Source organism: Channa argus, chromosome 22, assembly GCF_033026475.1.
Source record: "Channa argus isolate prfri chromosome 22, Channa argus male v1.0, whole genome shotgun sequence".
Classification (NCBI taxonomy): domain Eukaryota; kingdom Metazoa; phylum Chordata; class Actinopteri; order Anabantiformes; family Channidae; genus Channa; species Channa argus.
The window spans coordinates 6,400,922-6,424,415 of NC_090218.1; the positions used below are offsets into that span (position 1 = coordinate 6,400,922).

The 23,494-nt window shown below is 39.0% G+C and overlaps 2 protein-coding genes across 4 annotated transcripts; one reads left to right on the top strand and one right to left on the bottom strand.

Annotated features, from left to right (window-relative positions):
- Positions 1-919: 919 nt before the first annotated feature.
- LOC137107718 (von Willebrand factor A domain-containing protein 7-like) lies at positions 920-9,915 on the top strand. The gene is made up of 16 exons (XM_067491619.1): positions 920-934; positions 2,353-2,555; positions 2,647-2,916; positions 3,016-3,109; positions 3,262-3,381; positions 3,938-4,124; positions 4,238-4,413; positions 4,551-4,663; positions 4,763-4,879; positions 5,729-5,935; positions 6,020-6,152; positions 6,633-6,782; positions 7,439-7,531; positions 7,624-7,886; positions 8,460-8,756; positions 8,999-9,915. Exons 2-16 carry the CDS (start codon positions 2,376-2,378, stop codon positions 9,374-9,376), a joined length of 2,778 nt encoding a protein of 925 aa, XP_067347720.1. The 5' UTR covers positions 920-934; positions 2,353-2,375; the 3' UTR covers positions 9,377-9,915.
- Positions 9,740-22,800, bottom strand: coro6 (coronin 6). 3 transcript variants are annotated; one of them, XM_067491621.1, is made up of 11 exons: positions 22,666-22,800; positions 20,349-20,548; positions 18,494-18,616; positions 15,779-15,908; positions 15,425-15,603; positions 14,571-14,690; positions 14,362-14,466; positions 14,117-14,262; positions 13,632-13,689; positions 12,909-13,136; positions 9,740-10,580 (listed from the first exon to the last, which is right to left on the bottom strand). In XM_067491621.1, exons 2-11 carry the CDS (start codon positions 20,544-20,546, stop codon positions 10,458-10,460), a joined length of 1,410 nt encoding a protein of 469 aa, XP_067347722.1. In that variant the 5' UTR covers positions 20,547-20,548; positions 22,666-22,800; the 3' UTR covers positions 9,740-10,457. The 3 variants fall into 3 exon arrangements, with proteins under 3 accessions (XP_067347722.1, XP_067347721.1, XP_067347723.1); XM_067491620.1 differs by having other exon boundaries at positions 9,740-10,711; XM_067491622.1 differs by having other exon boundaries at positions 10,540-10,743.
- Positions 22,801-23,494: the final 694 nt, after the last annotated feature.

The window sequence follows — 23,494 nt, forward strand, 5'->3', positions numbered from 1 at the left end:
CGTAGCACTATTTACAGTACGTTTTGTATCAGTCACTCCCACACAAAAAGTCTGACACATCTTTATGCATGTGAGAGAAAAGAGTTTTAAGTAAAAAAAAAAAATGGGGACAACCTCAAAGTGCAGGATATTATTTAATGAAAACCAATTCTTTGTTTCACTCTTTTTGTTACTGCAAAACAAAGGGATGCAAACTTTTGCATCCAACTGTATATCTGAAAATTCATAGCCTATTGTTGCATAAGCTTAAAATGTATTCAGTAAGATCGTGAAGTTTTATCAGAGCTTAATTTAATTGAATCTATATTCAGCAATTACTGGATTTTTTTTTTTTATTAACAAAACACAGCTTTTTCCAAAAGTCCTCGACTCCCATAGAGAATAATATGCACCTTTTTAAATAACATTGCAAAAAATAAGGCCTTCATTAACTTACTAACATTCTACTGACATGTACAGATTGGTGCAAAAGTTCCTTATTAAATTAAATACCCCTATTTTGAAATGAGTAAAACAAATGATTATCTTAACACTAACAATATATTTAATGCAGATTGAGCAACAATACATTTTTCATTAAGAGAATTTAAATGTAATTTTGATCAATTTAAAGGGAATGCAATTACAGTAAAATAATAAAAATATATATTAGATCACAAGTTTGCCCCTTCCCCCATAAATTAATTGCAATTTTACTTTAATTTCTGATGAAGAAACATTTGTACTAGCTCAATCTGCAGAAAAATATTAAGTTCACGAAAAAACATTTACTCTGTTTGCCATTAGAAACTTTTACAATCAACTCTTTGTTTTATTGAATCATACCAAAGCAACAGGTAAAGCAAGTCCCATGACTCCACCCCAGGCATTAAGCAGTATAAATATGGTGTTAACACAAGAATGGTATGACATACAGGAGAGCATCTGGCCCCAGGTAGGGTACTCTTTAAACTTTATACACAGACCAGTATGCTACAATATTAAATGTGTCCTGGTCTAAACATACCAAATTTGATTCACAAAAAGAAAATAATGCAGTCAGTTTTCTACCAAAAAGTATTTTGTATAGAATTTATTTTCATTTTTAATTTTGTTTCTTTTTTTTGGTATTTCCTGAGTTCACATAATTTTACGCTTTTAAGAAAGAACAAATGTCTTTTCTATAGTGCTCACGTTCTGGGTCTGTTAGTACAATTTGTAAACTTCTTAAAGCATTTATAAGTATAAAAATTGCATAACATAAATGGAAAAGCATTTACACTCATTTGCCTGCAAATCTATGATTTATAATGATAAACGCTATAAATGCTGTTGTTCAGATCATGTTGTTCTTGAGATTAATTATAACATCCTTGGCTACTGTAAAAGCCTGTATGATGAACTAGTTGGTTATAAAATTATATCAATAATTATTATGGAAGAAAACCACTGATTGAAAAATGACTTTCATTCATGGCCCAATGTGGGAATGGAAATAAAGACATGTGCACAAGCATTCATTTCCACAATAATTGAAATTTATCGAACAGATAACCTGTCAATTATCTGAGCCTCTCAATAGATCTGATGACAAGAATGCATATGCACATTTCCATGTTTCAGCATACACAATGTTTTAATCATGATTTTACAGAGTTTTAGGCATCTGGCCACAGGACTAGCAGTCAAATTCTCAAAACAAGTCATTCCAGTCTGCATTTTTAGTCACCAACCAAAATAATTATTATGATATTTCCAATAATTGCTCAAAACAAATGGGGACACAGCTGAGGTATATCTAATCCTTTAAACCATAATGTAAGTTATGAGAGTGAAACTTGAAACGTTGCAGCAGACAGCTTGGAATTCTGAGCTGTTCAAACAAACCTGACAGAAATGCCAGGTAATTGTCTTTGAACTGACACTCAACAGAAAGTGGATGATCCAGCAAGATTACAACCCGAAACACACAAGTCGCTGAAAGATTGTTTAAAGCTAAAAAATAGTTGTTTTTTCTTCTTGCAATGGCCAAGAAGAGTTTGCGACCTCAACAATGATTAACATTGTTGAGTTGAAGCCTTTATTTAATAGGACTTTTTTTTGTATTCTGACATTTTTTGGCATATTTATGCAGAATAAAGGAGTGTTTAGAAAAATCACTGTCAGCTTTTGCTCATTTGGCAAGGCAGTCATCCATGGACCACAGGGTCAGTGGTTTGATGCCCGATCCTGGCTATATGTCGAGTGTTTCTGGGCAAGACACTGAACCCCTAACAGCAAAAAAAAACAAAAAACTTTGTCACCACTGGATATTGAGGGATATTGATCAGGATGTTGATCTTTAAATTAAGCTGTAGTTTCTGTCTTCCCTAGATTATTTACCAGCTTTAGAAGTGATGTCTTCCGGTGTGACTTTGTTGTGCATTCTGCTACTGCACACTGAAACATTGGGCTTTGAGATACGTCCAGGACCATATTTGACTCACCTGGAAATCACTCAAAGTGCTATTTTAAACACCACTGTGCAGGTGTGTTATGCTCTGGCACGAACTGATGGGACAAGCTTCACTTTTCCTGTAAGTATTCACTTAAATCAAGTTACTTCTCCAAAAACGATCACATTTCCTTTGGTAATGTTAGTAAGTGGGTGTGACTTTGTCTGTGCAGGCACAGCCATTCACCGCAGAGGCTGTTGCTGCAGCCTGCAAAGCGCCAAATTCAGAGAGATTTCAGCTTGCCATCACATCCATCACACTGAGAAATGCATGGGTGGACATTGCTCATTTCGCTGATCCAGAATTTCACTTTGATAGAGAAATGATTGTGGAAGGAAGGAAGATCATCACAGATGGAATCCAGGCTGTGAAAGCAAGCAACAAGGAAAAAAATTTTGAGGGAGCCAGGAAGAAACTGGGAGAGATTTTACACTCTTTACAGGTATTTGTTAATGTATGTCGAAGCAATACTGAATGTGTTTCGACTGTTTTAAAACATCAAATAATTGCCTATTCCCCATCTTCTTGTATCATCCTGAAGGACTTCTACAGTCACAGTAACTGGGTGGAACTGGGGAACAAATTCCCCAACTCGAATTTGATCAGGTCAGACACCAGCATTGGCAACATTGCAGGTAAAGAAATTGTGACATAACGTTTGTTTGGGTTTTTGGCTGCATTAACAAAGAGACAGCAGAAACCGATCAGCAATGCAGTTTGGATGTGAATTTAAAGGAGTCCTTTCATAAAAAGAAAACACGAGTGTCGAATCAACATTTTTCCACAGATAAAAGCAGGGCAACATGTCGCAGCTGTGATGGAAACAACTGCAATAACAACATTTTGGAGGATATCGTGCAGGAGAAGATACTGACCACTGGGTATTTTGGTTTCAGCAAACCAAAAGGTAAATGATTCATTTAACTACTACTGATTTTTGAGAGGTTCCACCACAGTCATACAAGCATTACACTACAGGATCATCTGTGGCAATATAAATCACAATAATTTCTAGGGGAGTGCAATTAATGACATTTTTTTACTCAATTACGATCATGGCTTGCAACAATTATAAAATCAAAAATAATTAAGATTAAATTATTATAGCTGGCTATATTCTGATCATATGATTATGGCTTTATTCTGTTTCCTGATGATGCTCTTATGTTGTATACTGTTAGCAATGCACCCTTTTTGCTTATACCAATATGCTTTTCTCCCCTCACTAAAAGTATATAAAATAAAAATGACCAATATTTTATTAAAGCTCATTTCCCAGTAGTGTCTCTTTAATTCGGTTTTATAAAGGATTACATTTAATACTGCTGTTAAAACCTTCAGCAGTTCTTTTAAGTGAAGCTTTCTTTAATTATTACACAACAATATGCATAGTCCTTGGTAAAACCTGGTATTTTCTTCAAGAGAGATGTATCTTTTTTTTTTCCACCTCATTTGTGTAACAGGGAAATGTAGCCATGGAGGAACATTTGATCTGACAAGTAATACTGAGCCTAAAGGTGGAATCAACAAAGACAATTTTGATTCCAGTCATGGATATCTCCACACTGAAGCAGCGAACGTGGCGAAAGCTGCCACGAGTGAGCTACTAGAGGACATTCGAGGGGCCGTCGGTGACAAATTATTCCTACAGTAGGAAACCTATTCTACACCTGCCATTGGTATTCAGCTGTAGCTGAAAGGCTTTTATTTATCTTTTTTGTTGTTGTTGTTGATGTTGTTGTTGTTTCTCTCTCATTCCTCAGGATGCTGGGAATCACCAGAGGATCCGGTGATGCTCTTTGTTTTGTGATCGACACCACGAGAAGCATGAGCGATGTCATTGACGCAGTAAAAAGCATAACTTCGTCTATAATCAACAGTAAAGTGGGAACAGAAGATGAGCCTTCACTTTATGTTCTTGTAACCTTCAACGATCCTGGTAGGTACAGTAGCAATCCGTAGGTTTTACCTCTCAATCTTTGTTTTTAGGCAACTTTAAAATGTTCCCACTAAAAATTGATCATGCCGTTGTGATTTGATGAAGATTTTTTTTTTTTGTCTCCGAACGAACTTCAGGCTTTGGGCCACTGATAAAGACTACTGACCCTAATGTCTTCAAGAAGGCTATAAATTCACTAAATGCAAGCGGAGGAGATGATCAAGCAGAATTGAGTCTCTCAGGGCTTCAGGTGCTATGATGTCTTTGAGACCACCTTAAAAAACCTTTTAATGTACAAAAGGTTGTAAAACTAAACCTATCTTTGCTATGCCACACTCTCTGCGCACAGCTGGCTTTATCCGGTGCTCCTACAAATTCTGAGATCTTTCTTTTCACCGATGCCCCTTCTAAAGATGGATACTTGAAAAGCACAGTGATTGCTCTCATCGAGCAGACACAAACAGTGGTTAGTATCTACAAAGTTCTACACTCACTGGCCACTTTATTAAGTACACCTGTACAATCTAAGTAGCTCTGCCATGAATTCTAGATTTACAAGGTTTAATTTCAAAACTATTTCTTCGATGTGTCCACTTATAGTGGACATGATTGTCATTTTCAGGTTTTCTTAGGTACTTTTTTCAAAGTCTGAATGATTGTATAACATACATTTTGAAAGAACACTATACTTTATTACTATAACTAAAAATACTATCCAATCACAGTGCTTGGTCATCCAATACTGCCACCAACAGTATTATGAACATGTATGATAAGTGTATGTAAACTTTCTCAAATGTAGCATGAAGCATCGTAGAGCCTGAACAGTTAGTTGATGAGTATGATAATTACTGCGAAGGAAAAATACCAAATTCACTCCTTCCTTTAATTCAATTAAACTTTATTTATGGAGCACCAATAGCAACTCAAGGTACTTTACACTTTACTAAAGACTATAAATGTGTATAGAGAAAACCCAACAAATCCCCCTTGAGCTAGCGCTAGGCAACAGTGGAGAGGAAGAAACCTCCAGCAGAACCAGTCTCAGGGTGGGTGGAGATCGGAGTGGTTGTTTGGGATAATATGGCACAATGAGGCCTTTCAGATAATGAGGAGCTTGATCATTTAGAGGTTTATATGTAAGAAGGAGGATTTTAAATTATATAATAGATTTTATGGGAAGTTATTTGAAATGGGTACTGACATATGTAAGCAACAGAATTTTAAGTAACAATGTTATAAAGAAAAGGAAAAAGTATATGGGTGTGTGTGCATGTGTGGCTTTCAGATTTGGATGACCTAGAGTTCTTTCCAGGTAAACTTCATGATCACTGCCTCAACAGCAAGTAACCGCCGCAGACGGAGTGATGACAACGGGCAACAGCAAAGTAGGATTACTGCATCAGAGGCTCAGCTGTACAGAGACCTGGCCCAGTACTCAGGAGGTCAGGCCATTGAAGTCACAAAAAGTGAACTCCCCGTGGCCAGCAGCCTCATAGCGGAGTCCACGAGATCCTCTCTGGTAATGTCACAAAGATGTCACCTTTCGTTAGTTTTGACCATTCAGAGGTTTCATTTGTTTCTTGTGTTTGATGTAATTTTCTAGGTGACCCTTCTGCAGGCATCCAGGAGCCCCGGTGTGGCCGATAGCTTCCTTTTTATATTGGATGGAACAGTGACAAGTCCTACAGTTTACATCACTGGGAGCTCTGTCACTTTCACTCTCATCAGCCCCAATGGTAATACAGTCTTTCTTTTTAAAATCTTTACGTTATGTAAGATTTATGTGTAATTCATTGTATGTATATTATATATAACATTTGTAATTTCCTGTTGTTCCCAGAACTGCAAGCAGACTTGCAGTGTTTGCTTTTATAGCTGCATGTTGCACTTTAGTTCAGTGGACTCACTTTTATCGATTGAAATTGTATTTATTCAGCGTTTGCGTAACAGGAATGAGCCTGCTGGTGAATTACTTGCAAAATGGTCATTCTAATACAAATTGGGAAATATTTAAAGATACCACAGGAATTAAAAACATTTATAAAGAAAGGTGGTCTGGTAATGACACAGCTGTAAATCAGACATTTATCTGCAGTATTAGTCTTTTCCCTGTAAAATTGTGTTTTTGAAAATCTATCATTACACGTAATGTCACCATTGTATTACAACATTAATTCTTTCCTGTCAGTGTGTTTATTCCTATATTTTGTTTGAAGGGGAAACTCAGCAAAGCACAGACTCAACAGGATCACTGATCACTGCCTCCCACTCGGTTGGAAATTTCAAGACCCTGCAGCTAAAAAAAGAAGTTGGACAATGGAAAATTAACATGGCGTCTACTAATCCTTACACTTTGAAAGTCATAGGTGAGAAAGACACAGGCATTTTGCTCACAAAATAAATACTTCTGTGTTACAGGGCCACTTAGACTTAGTTATTATGTGTCAAAACATTATTAATGTTGATGTGCTCTTTGGGTGCAGGAATATATTTTTATCAGAGATACTTAGGGTTGTTTGCATGATGGCTTTAGTGGTGGAAACGTCCGTCTGTCCTTTGGTCCAATTCGGACCAGAAGAAGTATCTAGACAATCTACTCCATTATTTAAACATTACTTATAATTTAAATCTTTTAAGTGTTGCAATATGTCATGTAGTAACATGAGTTTCCCCTCAGGATAAATTCTAAGAGCTTTAGTGATACATTTGTGTTTAGCGTTTACCTGCCATCTGTTTTTACTATAATTGCGTTTAGGATTTCAAAGCACCACTAACCTCAAGCACCTGTGTCACAGAGCTGCTTGCTAAAGCTGAGCTTTATCTTAAAGCTAAAACATGAGTTTGTTTCTTAATGGAAATGTTTCAATTCCTTTTCTCTAAATAAAGATAAAGCATAGTTATTTAACTACACCTCTATCATTAAACCTCACAGGATAATTTGGCAAATGATAAAAAAAAAAAAAAATTAAAGCAAGTAGGTTTGAGTAGTTGTTTATCATTGTTTATCATACCGTTTTTGCAGGTTACAGTCCTGTTGACTTCCTGTTTAACTTTGTGGAGGCATCGCAGGGTCCATCCAAAGGATATGAGGCTCTTGACAGACGTCCCAAAGCAGGTAAGAAAAGTGTTTAAATGTGAATTGATGTGAATTATATGATGTCGTAAAATCACAAAGTCAGAAATGAGGAATCTTCTTTTCTATTAAAGGTGTCAGTGGTAACCTGTTGGTGTCTGTAACGGGAAGCGGATCTGCTACAGTGACAGAAGTCGCTCTGATTGATTCATCAAATTCAATGGAGATTAAAGGAGTTGTGGGGCCACAGGGGAATGACTCCTTTTTAGCCCAGTTTGACAGGATGCCATCAGCGGAGTTTGCGGTGCGAATGAAGGGGCAGGTCAATAGTGTACCGCAAATAGTTTTCCAAAGACAGTCACCCACTAACTTCAGGACCTCCAATCTGATTGTCGCTGTGAGTATCCATCTTAGATCATCACATTAACAGGAGAGCATAGGCAGCAGTGTAAGGGTTCATGGAGCACTTTGTCACTGCAAAGGTTATAATAGTTTTGTATTTGCAAATGTGTTTTATTTTAGGATTCTATCTGAATTTCCATTTAGTTTTTTAGTTTAAGATATATTCTATCATATATACATTATAGCTTACTAATATATATATAACTTACTAATATATTAGTTTTAGCAAATTTAGTTAAAGATCAAACTTGTCAAGGTTCAGTGTGGTATGAAAAATACCTGATCATTTTAGGACTAAACGTCACTAATTTATGCAATACAGTTGTTTCAGAGTGACTAATCCTGTTAATACAGACGTGTTACCCTTTGAGGACCTTATGTTTTTTACCCTTTGCACTCTGTGTTTACCTCTGATGTCACACACAGTGTTCTGCCACCTTCTGGACATTTTGCTCACTTTACCTTTTTGCTCATGCTCTTTTTCTTGTACTGATTTCACAGTGTAAATTGATCTATGTTATCAAAAGCCTTTTTACTTTGACTTTTCTTTGATTCCCTCTGGTTTTAGGCTAACTCAGATAGCATCTTAGTACCAGGAACACCATTCTCTGTGCCCTTCTCTGTGATGAGCAGTGAAATAGGAGGAAACTTCACCATCCGAGCCTTCAACAACCAACAACGTTTTAACTTAACCTCTCCGACCAGTTTAGTCCTGGAAAGTGGTGGCAGCGCCAATGGTACAGTAAACATCTCAGCACCCCTCAACACCCCATCCGGTACTGATGTCACTCTGACTATTGAAGCTGAAGCTCCAGGAGGAACCGACACCAACTACGTTGTGCTGCGTGTCTCTGTTGTTAACACGGTAATGCTCCCAATGAAGATCCAGAACTGAGGTCAATTTTACGCTCTGAATTAATGTAAACTCCACTTTATCAATAAACACATTTAAGGACCTTATGTTTTCTTATCTTTTGCTTTTTTTTCAGTCAGTAATTCGATACAAATCAGATATCACCTTTAATCAGTTTCTTAGAAATTATTTTACAATGATTTGAAAATGAAAAACCATAAAATAAAGTGTGATTTTTCTCCTCCCCGTTATAGGTGACCGATTTCATGCCTCCTGTGTGTCAGCTGCTCAGCAAGCAGTCCAACTGCTCCAGAAACTGCAGCTTCTCGTCATGGGAACTCTCCATCCAGGTGACCGATGGGGCCGGAGGGACAGGTGTCGACCATGTCAGCCTCATACAAGGCAACGGGACCATGATAACCCACCTTGCCCCAGGGAACGAGAACACAACACTGGTTTCCTACAGTGCCTCTTGCTGTTCTTCATTTATGGAGCTGCTGGTTGTGGACCGGGTGGGTAATGAAGGCTCCTGTCTCTACAGTGCTGCTGTCTCAATATCAGCTGTGCTTCTTCTTTACTTAAGCACACTGGTACTAGGGTTCCTGATACTGGCAGATCTGAACATCCAGTAATTCCATATCAAAGCCAGTGTTCAAATTATTCTAGCACTCGGATGGAACTGAAAATTAATTTGTATTAGAAGTGAATATCTCTGCACTTTCTGAAGTTCTGTTCTGTAGGTCTGGGTCACAGGAAGCTGCGACAGCGTCTGTCTACATTAAGATTAAGGTTTTGAAACATATTTCTTGTAAAACAAAGTTATGTAGCTCATTAACTGTACACTGAGACAGTTAAAGACCATCTAGCCACTTTATACAGTGTAAAAAGAGTCACCACCATGTCTCACTACATATTTGTGAGATATGGTTAGATGGCGGTTGGATGCTGTAACAACAGATGGAATTTTCAGGCATTTTTATAAAACAAAACGTTTATTGTCATAATGTGTCTAATGTTAATCCTTTACAGAACACAAGTTAGTTTTTTCATATTTTGCTACAAGTTCAACAATTTTTCTCTGGTTTTCTTTTCTTTTTTTTTTTCAAATCACTATTTACATTTTCAAAGGTTTTTTAGACACACTTATTGAAAAAAAAAAAAAAACTGGTCAGTGTTCACCTGATAGAAAACATGAGGCAAATACGTGTGTGTTTATGGGTGGTGTAAGTATGTTAATTATTATGCACTTAAGGAGTTTGTTGATGCAAAAAAACAAAAATACAATTCAAAAAGCGTTCCAGACCGTTTTTCTGGCATCGAGTTCTTACCATTTTACTTAAAGTGGAAAAGTGTGAGCATGGTCAACGTTCTGCAAACCTTTAACCAAACGTGCGTATGTCTCTCTAACCCACTTAATTTTTCATTCTTTTCAAGTCCTTGTAATCTGTGTGAGCATCTTAAAATAATTTTCCCACAACATTAAGGGGTACACTGTGGCAAAATTGGATGCGGATCGAGTGAAATCAACCACAAAACAATTATACTATGTATGTTATTTGTTGGAGTTTGCATCCAGCATCCATGCACGTAGTGGTACCTTTTAAAGAAGTAACACAGCTAGAGTGTGTAGGACAGTGTTTCCCTGGTAATGCAGGCGAAATGTGTTTATATGATATTCAGACCAGTTCTTCAGAAGGTGTGTTTACATGCACATCAGGCAGTGCCATTTGTGTACTGGGAAAGCTTATTCTCCAAGTCACAGATTCTCTTCTCCTGAGACAAAACTGTGGCCTTCAGTTTCTGTATCTCCTCCAACAACCTCTCAAGCAACTCAGGCTGGACAGGAAGAGAAGAAGGCAGAGTGGAGAGGAGGGGAAAGAGGGGAAACGGACAGAGAAAATAAAAAAAGATAGACAGGGAAGGGAAATTAAAGAAACGAGGAAAAATAGGTCAAAGACAGCGAGCAACTAGATAAAATTAACGAAAACAAAGAAAGAAACTTTGGAGAAACAAAGTTGTGGGCAGGTATAAACAGAAAAGAGAAACAAAGGGTTAAAAAGAGAGACACATTTCTTAGTAGTAATGGAGCCATCAGATTACAGGCCGCTAAACTGAATTATTAAGTATAAATGTGTGCAATAAAGCTACAAACATGATCACACTGAACGTGGAAGCTGGCAGACAGTAATAGATTGGACAAACTAATAAGGGGGGCTGGTTCTGTCCTTGGGGACGAGCTGGACCCTCTGATTGTGGCTCCTCTCAAACTCGTCCCAATCCTGGACAATCCCTCCCACCCCACTCCACTGCCTGCTGGCTGCACAGAGGAGCACTTTCAGCCAGAGACTGATCACAGTCAACTGACCAGTCTGGGTATTTTCTTACTCATTGATCAGTAGTTTGTACTTGTTTATGTCTTATTTGAAGTTTTTTTTCCTTTCTTTTCTTTTCACGTGAAGAGCAGCTGTAACAAGGCAACACAATTTCCCTAACTGATCAATAACGTTGTTTGAATCTTGGAATATCAAAGCATATTAGATAAGTAATATGATGCTATAAGTGTAATGTAATATGACAAACAGTAGTTTACATAGATTACAGTGCATCCAGAAAGAATTCCCAGCCCTTAACTTTTTCCACATTTTGTTATGTTACAGCCTTATTTCAAAATGCATTAAATTCAATATTTTCCTCAAAGTTTTACAAACAATAACCCATATGACAGTATGAAAGAAGTTTGTTTGAATGTTTGCAAATGTATTTAAAAATAAATAAATACATTTAAAAAAATCACATAAGTATTCACTACCTTTGCTTAATACTTTGTTGAAGTACCTTCAGCACCAATTACAGCCTCAAGTGTTTTTGAGTATGATGCTACAAGCTTGGCACACTGATTGTTGGGGAGTTTCTTTTTTCTTTTTTTAGCACAGGCATTTTCAGATCTCTCCAGAGATGTTTAATTGGGTTCCAGTCTGGGCTCTGGCTGGGCCACTCAAGGACTTTCAGGTTAAAGAGAAAGATTGATTAAAAGATGAGTACAGAGACATCTTTGATGAAAACCTGACTAGTCTCCCAGTTCCTGCTGTTGAAAAACATCCTCACAGGATGATCCTGCCACCACCATGCTTTACTGTAGGGATGTTACTCGCCAGGTGGTGAGGGGCACCTGGTTTCCTCCAGACATGACACTTGGCATTCAGGCCAAAGAGTTAAATCTGTGTTTCATCAGACCAAAGAATTCTCATGGTCTGAGAGTCCTTCAGGTGGGCTGTGATGTGCCTTTTACTGAGGAGTGGTTATTCTGGGTCGCCCGTGAGACAAACACATAATCACCTGAAGTAGTTAACATTTGCACCAGTCTATCCCAAACAAAATCAAACTATACCTTGTTAAAAACCTCACAATTCCAATGACATAAACCAATTTAAGATTGGAGGACACAGCAATAACAGTTTCTCAAAATAGAATTCATACTCAGCAAGACTGTAAATCGTACATTTTATGATGCTTGCAGGGGCACAGAGTTATTGGATCCTTATTGAATTACTTTACACTATTCTCTCCATATAAATCCAAAGAATAAAATGGTACCAAGCTTTTAGTCTAAAAAACATGTTATCCAATAGAAAGGGTTTTAAAGCCTACTTTTCTTTTCTTTCTGTTTTCTTACTTGTTTTGGCTGCATATAAAAAGTAAACACTACGACAACCAGCATTCTGGATCAAAACAAGGCCACATCTAAGCGTCTATGACAAGGATTGGGCTCAGTGAGCCTGTAAACCAATCAAAGTCCCAATAGTAACGCGAAAGTCAACTTGTTGGTTGAACACTTCTCGGCTGTTAGATCCAACTAATGGTGTGTGTTCCCTGTGATGACACAGCGACATTGTCCTCTCAAGGATGATCAATGGAAACAGGATGCACCAGTGCTCTATTTTGAGTGTCAGGGCAAAGGCAATGATTACTTATGTACGTTTTCCATGTTTTTTATTTTTAAGAAATTTCTTTTCTATCCGAAACGTCTTTCACGTTGTAATTATGGGGTATTGCTTGTAGAATTTTGAGGAAAATAATGAATTACATAATGTGGAAAAAGTTAAGCGCTGGGACTACTTTGTGGATGCACTGTATGTGAAAGAACAGGCAAGATAAAGAACTTACTGGCAGGCTATTGGTTTCCAAGGTGGACATGCTGCGTCGGGTGGTGGGTCTGGAATCCAGCACGTTCTTCTTTGCCACTTTAAGCTCTCGACTCTTAGGTGGCACATACCCCTCCCTCATAGAAACCAGAATTGGATCCTCGTCGCGGCCCTCCAGCCACTCTTCGGGTTCCATGGCGGGCTCAGGTCCTGCTGTGTTGGGGTATAGGTCATCCTGGAAGAGGTCGGACTGCACAAAAATATGAAATGTGGTTTCGTCAAGGGACTTGTTGCAACACGGTTGGTAAAATCTTTGTCTTTCAGAGGAAAATGAAGCCAAACAAATCAGACTGAAGTTGTAATTGGAATCATCGAGTCCAGTAGTGGAACTATTTTAGTATAAGTGTGAGGATACAACACTTTAAGAAATAGTCCATTACAAATATAAAAGGACTGAAACCCAAATGATTATTACTGATGGGTTTTGAATAGCTGTATCTGTAGTTTATATGTAAAGATGCATCATAATTTACAAAATGAACCAACTGTGTATAAAAATAATCTGAAAAGTACTCTAGTAACTACATATTAGGGAAAATTGAATTGGAATGACACGATATTCCACTCTAAAATTTTAATTAAATATAAAAAAAAATACATTAAAGTAAAAGTACCTAGTGAGTAAATGCACTTAGTTGCCTTTCACCACAGTAAAAGGGTATGATCAATGGTTAGTGGTCCTTACTTTTCTAGGTACCGTCATTGTGATGGGCTCACACTTCTTGTCGAGGAGTTTGTATAACCTGAGAGAACAGTAAGAAAGATGGGGAGAAGAAAAGTTGCGTTTATGTTATACATGTCTATCAATCTATCCCCAATGCTTAAAGTCATGTGAGTCACATAAGACAATTTCACGTACTGCGAGGTCGACCTCACCAAGGGAGGTATTATACAACAAGTCTTGGGTTTCATGAAACAGCTTTAGTGAATTCCCACTTCAAAATGCATTCATTGAATCATAAACAATGACAACAAAATAGCTTCAGTGCATGTTTGCAGTTGCTTGTTGAGGGGCTTATCTAATTGATAAGATGAGAGGACAGATGGCCTGAATTAAATCTAATCAACTGTCAACATCAAGCTAGTTGATGTGGATACAGCACCTCATACAAATATAATTTACAGTCATGGACCATTCTCCAGTAGTTTATTGCACGGTCAGTATCTCACCTGGCGATCTCACATTTGCTGACATCCACACCTCTCTTGGGCATGAAGCCCATCCCTCTCTGGGGCTCCTTACTGCTGAAGGTGTTGAGGTAGTGGACATACGGCGGCTCCTCTGTGATCTCAAAGTAACGGATACTGCTGTCCCCCTACACTCAAAACACAGGAAATATCACAAACAGTTGCGACAATTAAGTTGTTATTATTTCATCCGGGAGCAGTACATTCACACACAGTTGTTTCTGTACCTTTCCACAGAGGTAGACCATGTTTGCATCTGGGTCATAATATGGTAACAACACTCCATTACTTGTGTCCAACTCCAACAGTGCAATAGGCTCCTCGAAATTTGTCTGTGGAGGGAAACAAAGCCTACATTTTTTGTGGACATGCATATGCTGTAAGCGTCTGCCCCTTCTAATTTGAGAACGACAGGCGAATTTTAATCATTTGTTACCGGGTCCCAGAGCCCGAGTTCTCTTTGGCTCATCCTAGTGAATCCTGTGGTGAAGATGTTTCCGTCTCTGGTGAAGATGGCTCTCATTGGCCGGATCCCTTCATGTGGCGCCAAACGCTCCTGCTCATCAGCAAAAGGACAGACATTAATATAAAGCTAAAGATCTGAAGGCGAAAAAAAAAACAAAATCACTGCTTTTCTCCCATTTCATCCACATTCTTGTTTAAATGTTTTGTTGCTCCATGAGGTTTACTGTCTCACTATGGGCTGAAGTCCTTTGGTTCTAGTAAATTATACTACTTGTTATAAAAAAAACTAACATACGTCCACTTAATGGTCCATTATTCAGGATTTTACATTTTTTTAAACTTATTAATTTTTTTGTTTTATATTTTTAATATAAGTTTGTAGATGATGTTTAGATAATTACTCTTATTGTGGTAAATGGTAAATAGTCTACACTCATTCAGTGTCTTGCTCAAGGACACTTCGACATGTGGTCAGAGGAGCCGGGGATCGAACCATCAACAGTGGGATTGTGCCACAGTCGCACAGGAATGAATTGTACTGTTGGAATGTTTTCTGTTGAAATGTTTAATGCGGTTGCAACCTATTGCAAACACCCTTTCTAGGGTTTCTTAAATAAGGAAGAAAAGACCAAGTGGGTGTGGGGTCCTCCTCCAGCACAAATCTGTCTCTTTGAGGTGCTTCTTCACTTCATAGTCTTTTGGGGGGAGAAACCATGAGTCTGTGTCTTACTGGCTCTTCCTGCACATTTCCTTACCTTCTACGATGCCTCCTTCTTGTGAATTTGTCTCACTAATTAATCGAATTTGAATTTTATTTTCACTCACCGCAACTACCTCCCTCTTGCGGGGGTCGCAGACACGCAGGCGTCGGTCCTTACAAGTGGTGCAAAACAAGCTGCCATTTCGGTTCCAGCTGATGCTGTAGATGAGGTCTGGGTGGTCGTCCATGGAGATGAGGGGCTCACCAGCCCCAACATTCCAGATAATAATCAGGTTATCACTGCCTAAAGGGGGAGGGGGTGATGGGGTTTAGAAAAAAGGCCATCTGAATGTAAATCTTTTGTAAGCTAATTCCTGTTCATGTATGGTTTGGCACACGCACATATTACTGTTAGACTAAGGATTACGGGAAACAAGAAACATCCCGTATGTGGGTATTTGCATGCTTATATAACCTACCCGCAGTGAGAAGTATGTTGCGTGCCGTGGGGTGCCAGGTGACAATGCCAACACGCTTGGAGTGTCCCTCAAGGACCACAACAGGGTCAGAGAGGGGACGGGTCAGTGTGTTGTCTGGAATCTGCCAGACCTGGAGAGGAGGGATGAAGGAATGAATTAGTGCTTTGTGTGTCACAGCAAACCATGCCATAGTTACACATTCATTAAAAATTTAAGAAACAAAGTATTGTTTTGGCTCATCCTCCCCCAATTTATTGGCTCACAAATGTTTGGTCCATCTATAGTTTCAAAAATATGATAAGGTACATTGTCAGTTTCAACACTTCTGTTCCTGTTGGTTCTGGGGTTGGCTTGTCCTCAGCGAGTTAAACTCATGGCTGGTTCTTTCACAGTGGACAACTACAGGTCCACATCTTTAATTTTACATTAAACTCAGCGCACTGCCACAGATTTGGGAAAAAAAAAAAAATCATGGCTAGTTAAAATAATAATTACCAAGTCATTCATTTAATCAGACAATTTAGGTCATTTTATTTCTAAAGCATGTCCCATTATACATTAATTTGGTCAAGAATAAGGGAGACATGCACAATCAAGCCTCCTAAGAATTAGTTTTCTAAGCCACTAAAATAAAGAAAGAAAGATAATTATTTTATTTATTTCAAGTATTATTAATATTTTTTAACTGTTCAATAATGCTGTATATTCTGCTAATATATTGCCTGTTTTGTATATATGTGCCGTTTTGAAAAAGGAAAACCTCTTTGAAGGAGAATTCTTTGCTTAAATTTAACGTTTTATTTTGATTCTCACAATAAATCCAGACTGTGTGTTATTTCAGTGTAACTACTGAATGCAAACTCTTCCTCTGGTTCTTTACTCCTCTAAAGTCGCAGAAACAACACCACTGAAATGAGTTCAGGGTCCTCAGTGGTAGCTATGACCTTGGTCTCTGGAACATTACGGTCATATAAAGCCTACGTATATTTTAAAAACATGGATGGCTGAGCTGAACACGTGCTACTTTCTGCACTTTGTTCTGTAGCATTAACACATTTTATTCTAAGGTCACAATAACAGAGGATTTTTGTGGTTTCATTTTGGTTACAACACACAGCAGGTGACTGACATGATCCACATATGCTCATGAAAACACACACAGCTCCATTCTTCTAATGAACCTTTTGACATTGGACAATGATCCGTCTGTGTGAGCTAAGGAGAATTACATCATAGCCTTTTCTAAAGCCTCACAGTCAGAGTACTGCCAAGACAGGACAGCTGCAACTGTCTGTTTATGTCTAGTGCACAGACAAAGTATACAAATACACACACTCACATGTAAAGGCAAGCGTGCAGCACTTAAGCAGCATTCCAGCAGCTGCTGCTTCCCCAGAAGAAGCAACAATTCAGTCATTCGATTGCACAAATATTCCTGCAATGTCATTATGAACAAGTGTGAGCAGTCCTGTCCTCAGTGACAACTGCACAGAGACATGTCAAGTCATCGGACGTGCTGTCATACTACCAACAGCAAAAGGTTATGATGGTCACATGCTGACGACAGTAAAAACAACATAAGATTTTATTATTAAGTTATAGAGTATTGTTACATAGCATTATATAATTTACCTAATCTTATATTTTCATGAAGTACAGCCAATTTTCTTGTTGTGCTGCCATTATGGAATAATAAGGTGTCTGTTGAACAGTCAAAACAAGGCAACTGGAAACTGGAAACCTTGGCCTCTGTACTATGTACTAATCTATGTACTGCAGTTCTATCCATCAATCTCTCACTTTATTGTATCAATCTGCAGGCATGATGTAGGAACACAAACATAAATGTAGAAATTATGAAGAACTTATAGATTAATTATAAAAATCCCAGCTGCACAACAGCGTTTTAAAACCTGTTAATATGTTTGTAATTCAGCTTTACAAATAATGAAACTATAGTGTAACAGACCAACATCAATGATACAACTATTATTCCCCTGTAGTCCAGGTCTCACAGTGACCCCTGCTGGCTGACCTTAGTAATGACCTTCTTTCTTTAACAGTATGCTTGTCATGGCACCGGGTGTGTTTACAGCCACCCTACCTATAATTTAAATATTATTTAACATTCATACATTTCATTCAAATTTCACTGACAGGCCTGCACAGCCTCTAGGTTTGCTTGAGTAGTTTCCCGATGTGACGGAATTAGCTGGATGAATACATAAGTTCTTAACAAAGTGCCATTATTATGTAAAAAATAAACAGTTCAACTCTGTAAAAAAAATCTCTACTCAGACTGAAAAATTATGAGAGATTTTCTTCTGTACCTTGACTGAGAGACACACACTGGAACAGACTGGAGCGGCAGGATTAGCAGCTATTAGCAAATATGAGGAGTAGAGCAACGAAGAGGTGGAACAGGTGGGCAGGCAGTCAGACAGGTATAGACACGGGGATGCTATGACTGATGCATCTTACTTATTGTCCCCTTAAACGAGCAGGTGGATGAGACAAACCAGCACCTCTTTGACTCTTGCCTGAGTCACTGAACAACAAACTGCTCCACATACACATACATTGCAGCTTCTCTCACCCACTCAGATTTACACACACACACACACACACACACACACACACACACACACACACACACACACACACACACACACACACACACACACACACACACACACACACACACACAGTAATTACCATTGCAGTACAGTCCTCCGAGCAGCTGGCCAGGATGTTGTCATCATGAGGGCACCAGTCAATATCGAGTACAGGTCCAGAGTGGCCAATCACCAGTGGGTAGTTTTTATCCACACGACCTGTCTGCAACACACAGCAACAGTAATGCACAAAAGGGTTAGGACTGTATATGTGTATGTGTGTGTTTGTGTGTGTCTCTGTGTGTGCGGGTGTGTGTGCGTGCGTGTGTGTGTGGACTTGTCGCATCAAAGCCGAGCAGGTTCCTCACAATTTAGGGTGTTTTAATAAGACAGGTGAAGCAGTTGTACTGCTTGTCTTTGAACAAATTCTCGAACGACATCTAGTACTTTCTGTGAATGTCTCTCCGATGTAAATGAGCAAATGTGAAAGTCTAAACTTTCAGGCGTAGAAAAGAAAAAGCAGCATCGGACAAGATTTCCAGGAGACTGATATTTGAACATGATGCAAACTAAACTCATCATACCACTTCTAGTTTATTCCATCTGTCCCTGTTCTTATGGTGGGAACATGTGTATCAACTTTTGAGACATATCTCTCTCCACACACACACATAAACACACACACACACACACACACACGGGAGATGTATTTATAGCCATAGAAAGAGGCGTTGAAGGGGGAGTTTTTGCTGTGGCCTGTTGGGGACCCACAGGGGGGAGTTGGAGGATGGAGCAGCATGTTGGTGTATATTTTTAGCTCGTCTGTTCACTATGACTCCAGTATATAATCACATGCATTCCCTAGTCAATATTATTTTTTGACTTCTTGATCTTTGTCACCAATTAACACCACTAACATGCTGGTAAATTCTATTTTCTCACTTTCAAAAAGGGAAAAATTGCTCATTAGACTCTGCAGCCCATTTATATTGTAAAACTGCTATAACTCGTGTGGCCTAAAGTCTTTATACACACACACACACACATTACTTATAGGATCAGAGTGAGGACAGTTAACTTTAGCTGGACTAAATCAATTAAATTGCTGCAGCCTTGGCTAATTATAGCAGCAGCAGCAGTTTTTTTCCAGATTACACTGTGACCTGCACCTAAATAGAGTTGTTATGAAGCTGAATATGAAAATGTGTACTGTACCTGCCTAGATGCTGCAGATGGAATTTAGCTATTAGCTAAATCTGGTACAATCCATCTGTATAAGATTAGTTATCTCATTCCAAATGACACAACAGGAAAATGAATATCAATCATTTTTAAATGCAGACACTTTCTTTCCAAAGTTAAAGGGACAGTTCATTGACTGAATGTATTAAAAATATAGTGCAATTCTGGTGGAAGCAGTGAAGCAACCAGACAAAGAAAGTCACGTTAACAGCTCCGGCTGTTCTTAATTTTGCATGTTAGCATTTACTAATTACAAATTGCAGGAGGGATTCAATTTAAAAAGTAAACTATTTGAATGCTTGACTTCATGGTGTTCCTAAAGGAAAGGTCATGGGAGAATCAAAGATATTAAAATAAAATAATTAAAATGTATCCAACTCTGGAGAGATTTCACTTGAAACCTCAAATGTCAATCTCATGGCAGCAGAAAGGTCAGAGGATCATTAAAGTTTTTTTCCTGATCCCAATAGACCAATATTTCTGAGGCTCTGCCAATAATTCAAAATTCATAACATCCTGATGTTCTACTCTGACAATAGGTACAATAGGTTTTAACAACTTTGTCTTTAGAGCACATGAATTAATAATTTAAGATTTGAATATAGAAAATAATGATAAGATAAAGATTTACTTACAAATTCAGCACATGCACCAGAAAAAATACTCTTAGAACTCTTAGATACTAGAAATGTTTTCCCTTTGACCCCACTGACCTTAGAGAGGGGCAGGACCAGGAAGGCTCCCCCTCCACTCGATTCAACAATGACTGCCAGGAACTTTGGGTTGACGGCGCAGAAGGAGCTGTCCCATGTCACCTTGGAAACACGGATGTCATCATAGCCCTGGTCGGCCTTGACCGCTTGGCCAAAGACGTGGCGAAACTTACTCTGCCGCACAATGCTGCGACTCATGGCTGGGGTGAGTGGAAGAAGGAAGGAAATGAAAAAGCAGGTGATGGGAGACAAGGAATGGGTAGTGATGGTGAGGTTTGTGAACAGAAGAAAGAAGGGGGGGGGGGGTTATGAAGGGGTAAAAAAGTTGAGCTTGAAAAGGTTAAACAAACTTCATCATCAACATTTAAAAATAAATATAAGACTAAAATCTCCAGCAGGCCATAATAAATAATCATAATAATGAGAAGAATAAGAATAATTAAATAATAATAAAAAAATGTAATTATTATAATATTATCATAGTCACAGGTACTAGAGGACACCATAGACTATCACGGTTATAGCTGTTGCATTTGTTACACTTCATCCCTCTCTTTACTGCACTGGGCAAATGCACCAATCCGACATCGTTTAAAATCCGAATCCAGTGATCAATGTTCGTTTATTCACTGTCAATCAAATCTGATCAAACCCAAACATACACTGCTCTGATTAAACAGATGTGAGTGTTAAACTCTTAAGAAATGCATGATCCCCTTAAAAAATATTTTTAACCTTGATGTTGCTTATTTTGTCATAAATATTTGATGTTGTGAAGAAATACTTCAGTGGCTTTTAATACTCTGTTTTTTTCTCTGTAATATGTTTTCAGGCTGCGTGTTGACTGACAACCTGCTGTCCTGTAGTTCCCAGAGGCACCAAGCCAGAGAGACCAGGAGATATTCTATAACAGTGCCTGCCATCAGTGGTGATAATAATAGTTGATTGTCCCAACAAACACTATGCGATGGCCTAACATGAAAGATAAACACTCAGATAGAAGGAACAGACAACCATATAATACAACATGTACACTGATTCCCACAGTTTCTAACACTTGCCTGACTACACTGGCTTAAATAAGCCTAAAAGTAAAAGGTTTCCTCACATAGCACTTGTATCCAAAAAAAAAAAAAAAAAAAAAAATTCCAACAAAGTAGGCCTGCATTAGTCCGTGTCAGAAACATACAGCAGAGTTCATCCTATTGTTATTGGATAATAAACTCAAAATATCTGTCTCTTGGAACCATAACAAGATCCAATTGAGGCCATTTTCTGTGGAAATATCTCAGGCACATGGCGAACAATTAGTGACCCAAAGCAAAGTGATGACATCTTACTTTCACACTGTTACAATCAGCACACAACTGAAGTGACGGCTGAGGGATGCAGGAAACAAACCGACTGATGGGATGACAGAAGCTATTTTCCGGAAGCTTTACATTCTGTGAGACGCATTTCAGGGCAAACACAAGATTATACATTCTTGTATGTACAAAGTATGAAGTCTGTCTGTGTTTGTTCCAGATAAAGTGCTGACATAGAGATGAAGAAGCTCTCCTGCAGTCTGGTGCTATGACCTCCACTGCATGAAGCGTAGAACAATATACGAATAATCGTAAATTATACTTAGGTAGTTGATATTTATATGTGTAATTTGAAAATGCGAACCCCTCAGTCGCCTAAAACTCTAAATATGTGACGGTACAAGCGAATCCCAAATGCGTGTCCAGTCTGACTGGGAGGAGAGCTAAAACTAGCAGGCCAGAGTCAATTAAGTCAAACGTAGAGAACCTTCCGACGTGTTGCTTCACTTCTGCCTGAGGTTAGTGAGACAGTCCTCCTCTGTTGCGCATGGCACAGTTCTAAAGATTTGGGACAGAGCGAAAGAATGACACTGCCACTTCCCTAATATAGACATGACAAACTGGACTGTCCCACCCGGGTTTGCCGCTCCTCCCACCCGCCTGCCTGATCCGAAATAGTCCCGGAACGAAGAGCACCGTCTCTGTGAAGCCTTATCGCTAATGAACCGAGCGTAAAGTGAAGCAGCGAGTGCGCAAAGCCTGCACAAACAGACATAAACACAGTAGGTGTGAGGGAGGGAGAGACATGGTGGGAAATGAGGATGGAGATGGGGGTCTTAGAAGCTCTGCTTAAAGTAGCCCGACAGCTGCCATGTACTATTCACAGTCACATTGCTCTGAGACGCGCTCGCTTCTCTCCAGCAGTGCAGTAAAGAAGGTGACGCACCACTCACCCACTGCAGCAGCGACACTGACACATTTCAAACAGGACAAACCATTAGACAACTCACCTCCGATTTTAGGGAGACCCCTCTTCCCTGGAAAACTCTCACGTTTCTGACAGCCCACCCCTCCTTCTCCTGTTGATTTTATTCCTTTCAGTGATATTCGTCCCCTGCGATCCGGTCCCCAGGAGTCGGTGCAAATTAACTGAGGAGACGCGCTAGAGAACTGCGTGACGCTCCTAGAAAGGGAAAGAGAGAGGAGAGAGTACCGGGACAGAGCAGGGACAGAGGAGGGTGAGGGTGGGTGGGTGCCGTCTATTTTGGAACAGGCTCAGTGCAGGGAAACGTGACGCGCTCTGGTTGCAGGGGACCAGCGCGCGCCCGGGGCGGGGTGGGGGGTGGGGAGTCATTGTCACTTCTGCTGGACTGGAAAAGAATTGTAACTTTAACTGGTAAACGAACTAACGAACACCCACAAACACACACACAAACACACTTGTAACCCGATTTCCAGTGCTACCTTCAAGTGCCCCTCATCCACTCCTGAAAACCCAGTTGTATTTTGTTATGGGAACAATGTGGCGAAAAAAGCTAAACAATTACCCTTCATGAGCACCTGCGGACTGAGCATACAGCTTGTGAGTTTGCAGAGATCAGAAACAAAGTGCAAACTGTTGAGTTACTACAGGTCTGTGGCATCTCTTGTAAGAACCATGGCAACAACTAACTCAAACTTCCTTCCACGTTTATTCAAGTTTTCAGTGGGTTCTTTGTACCGAAATGCACCTCAGCACAACAGGTAGCACTGCATCCTCTTATTTTTTATTATATATACTCTAAAAACTATAAAACAATACCATCAGGTAATGTGAGAGAAATGCTGCAGTGATTCAGA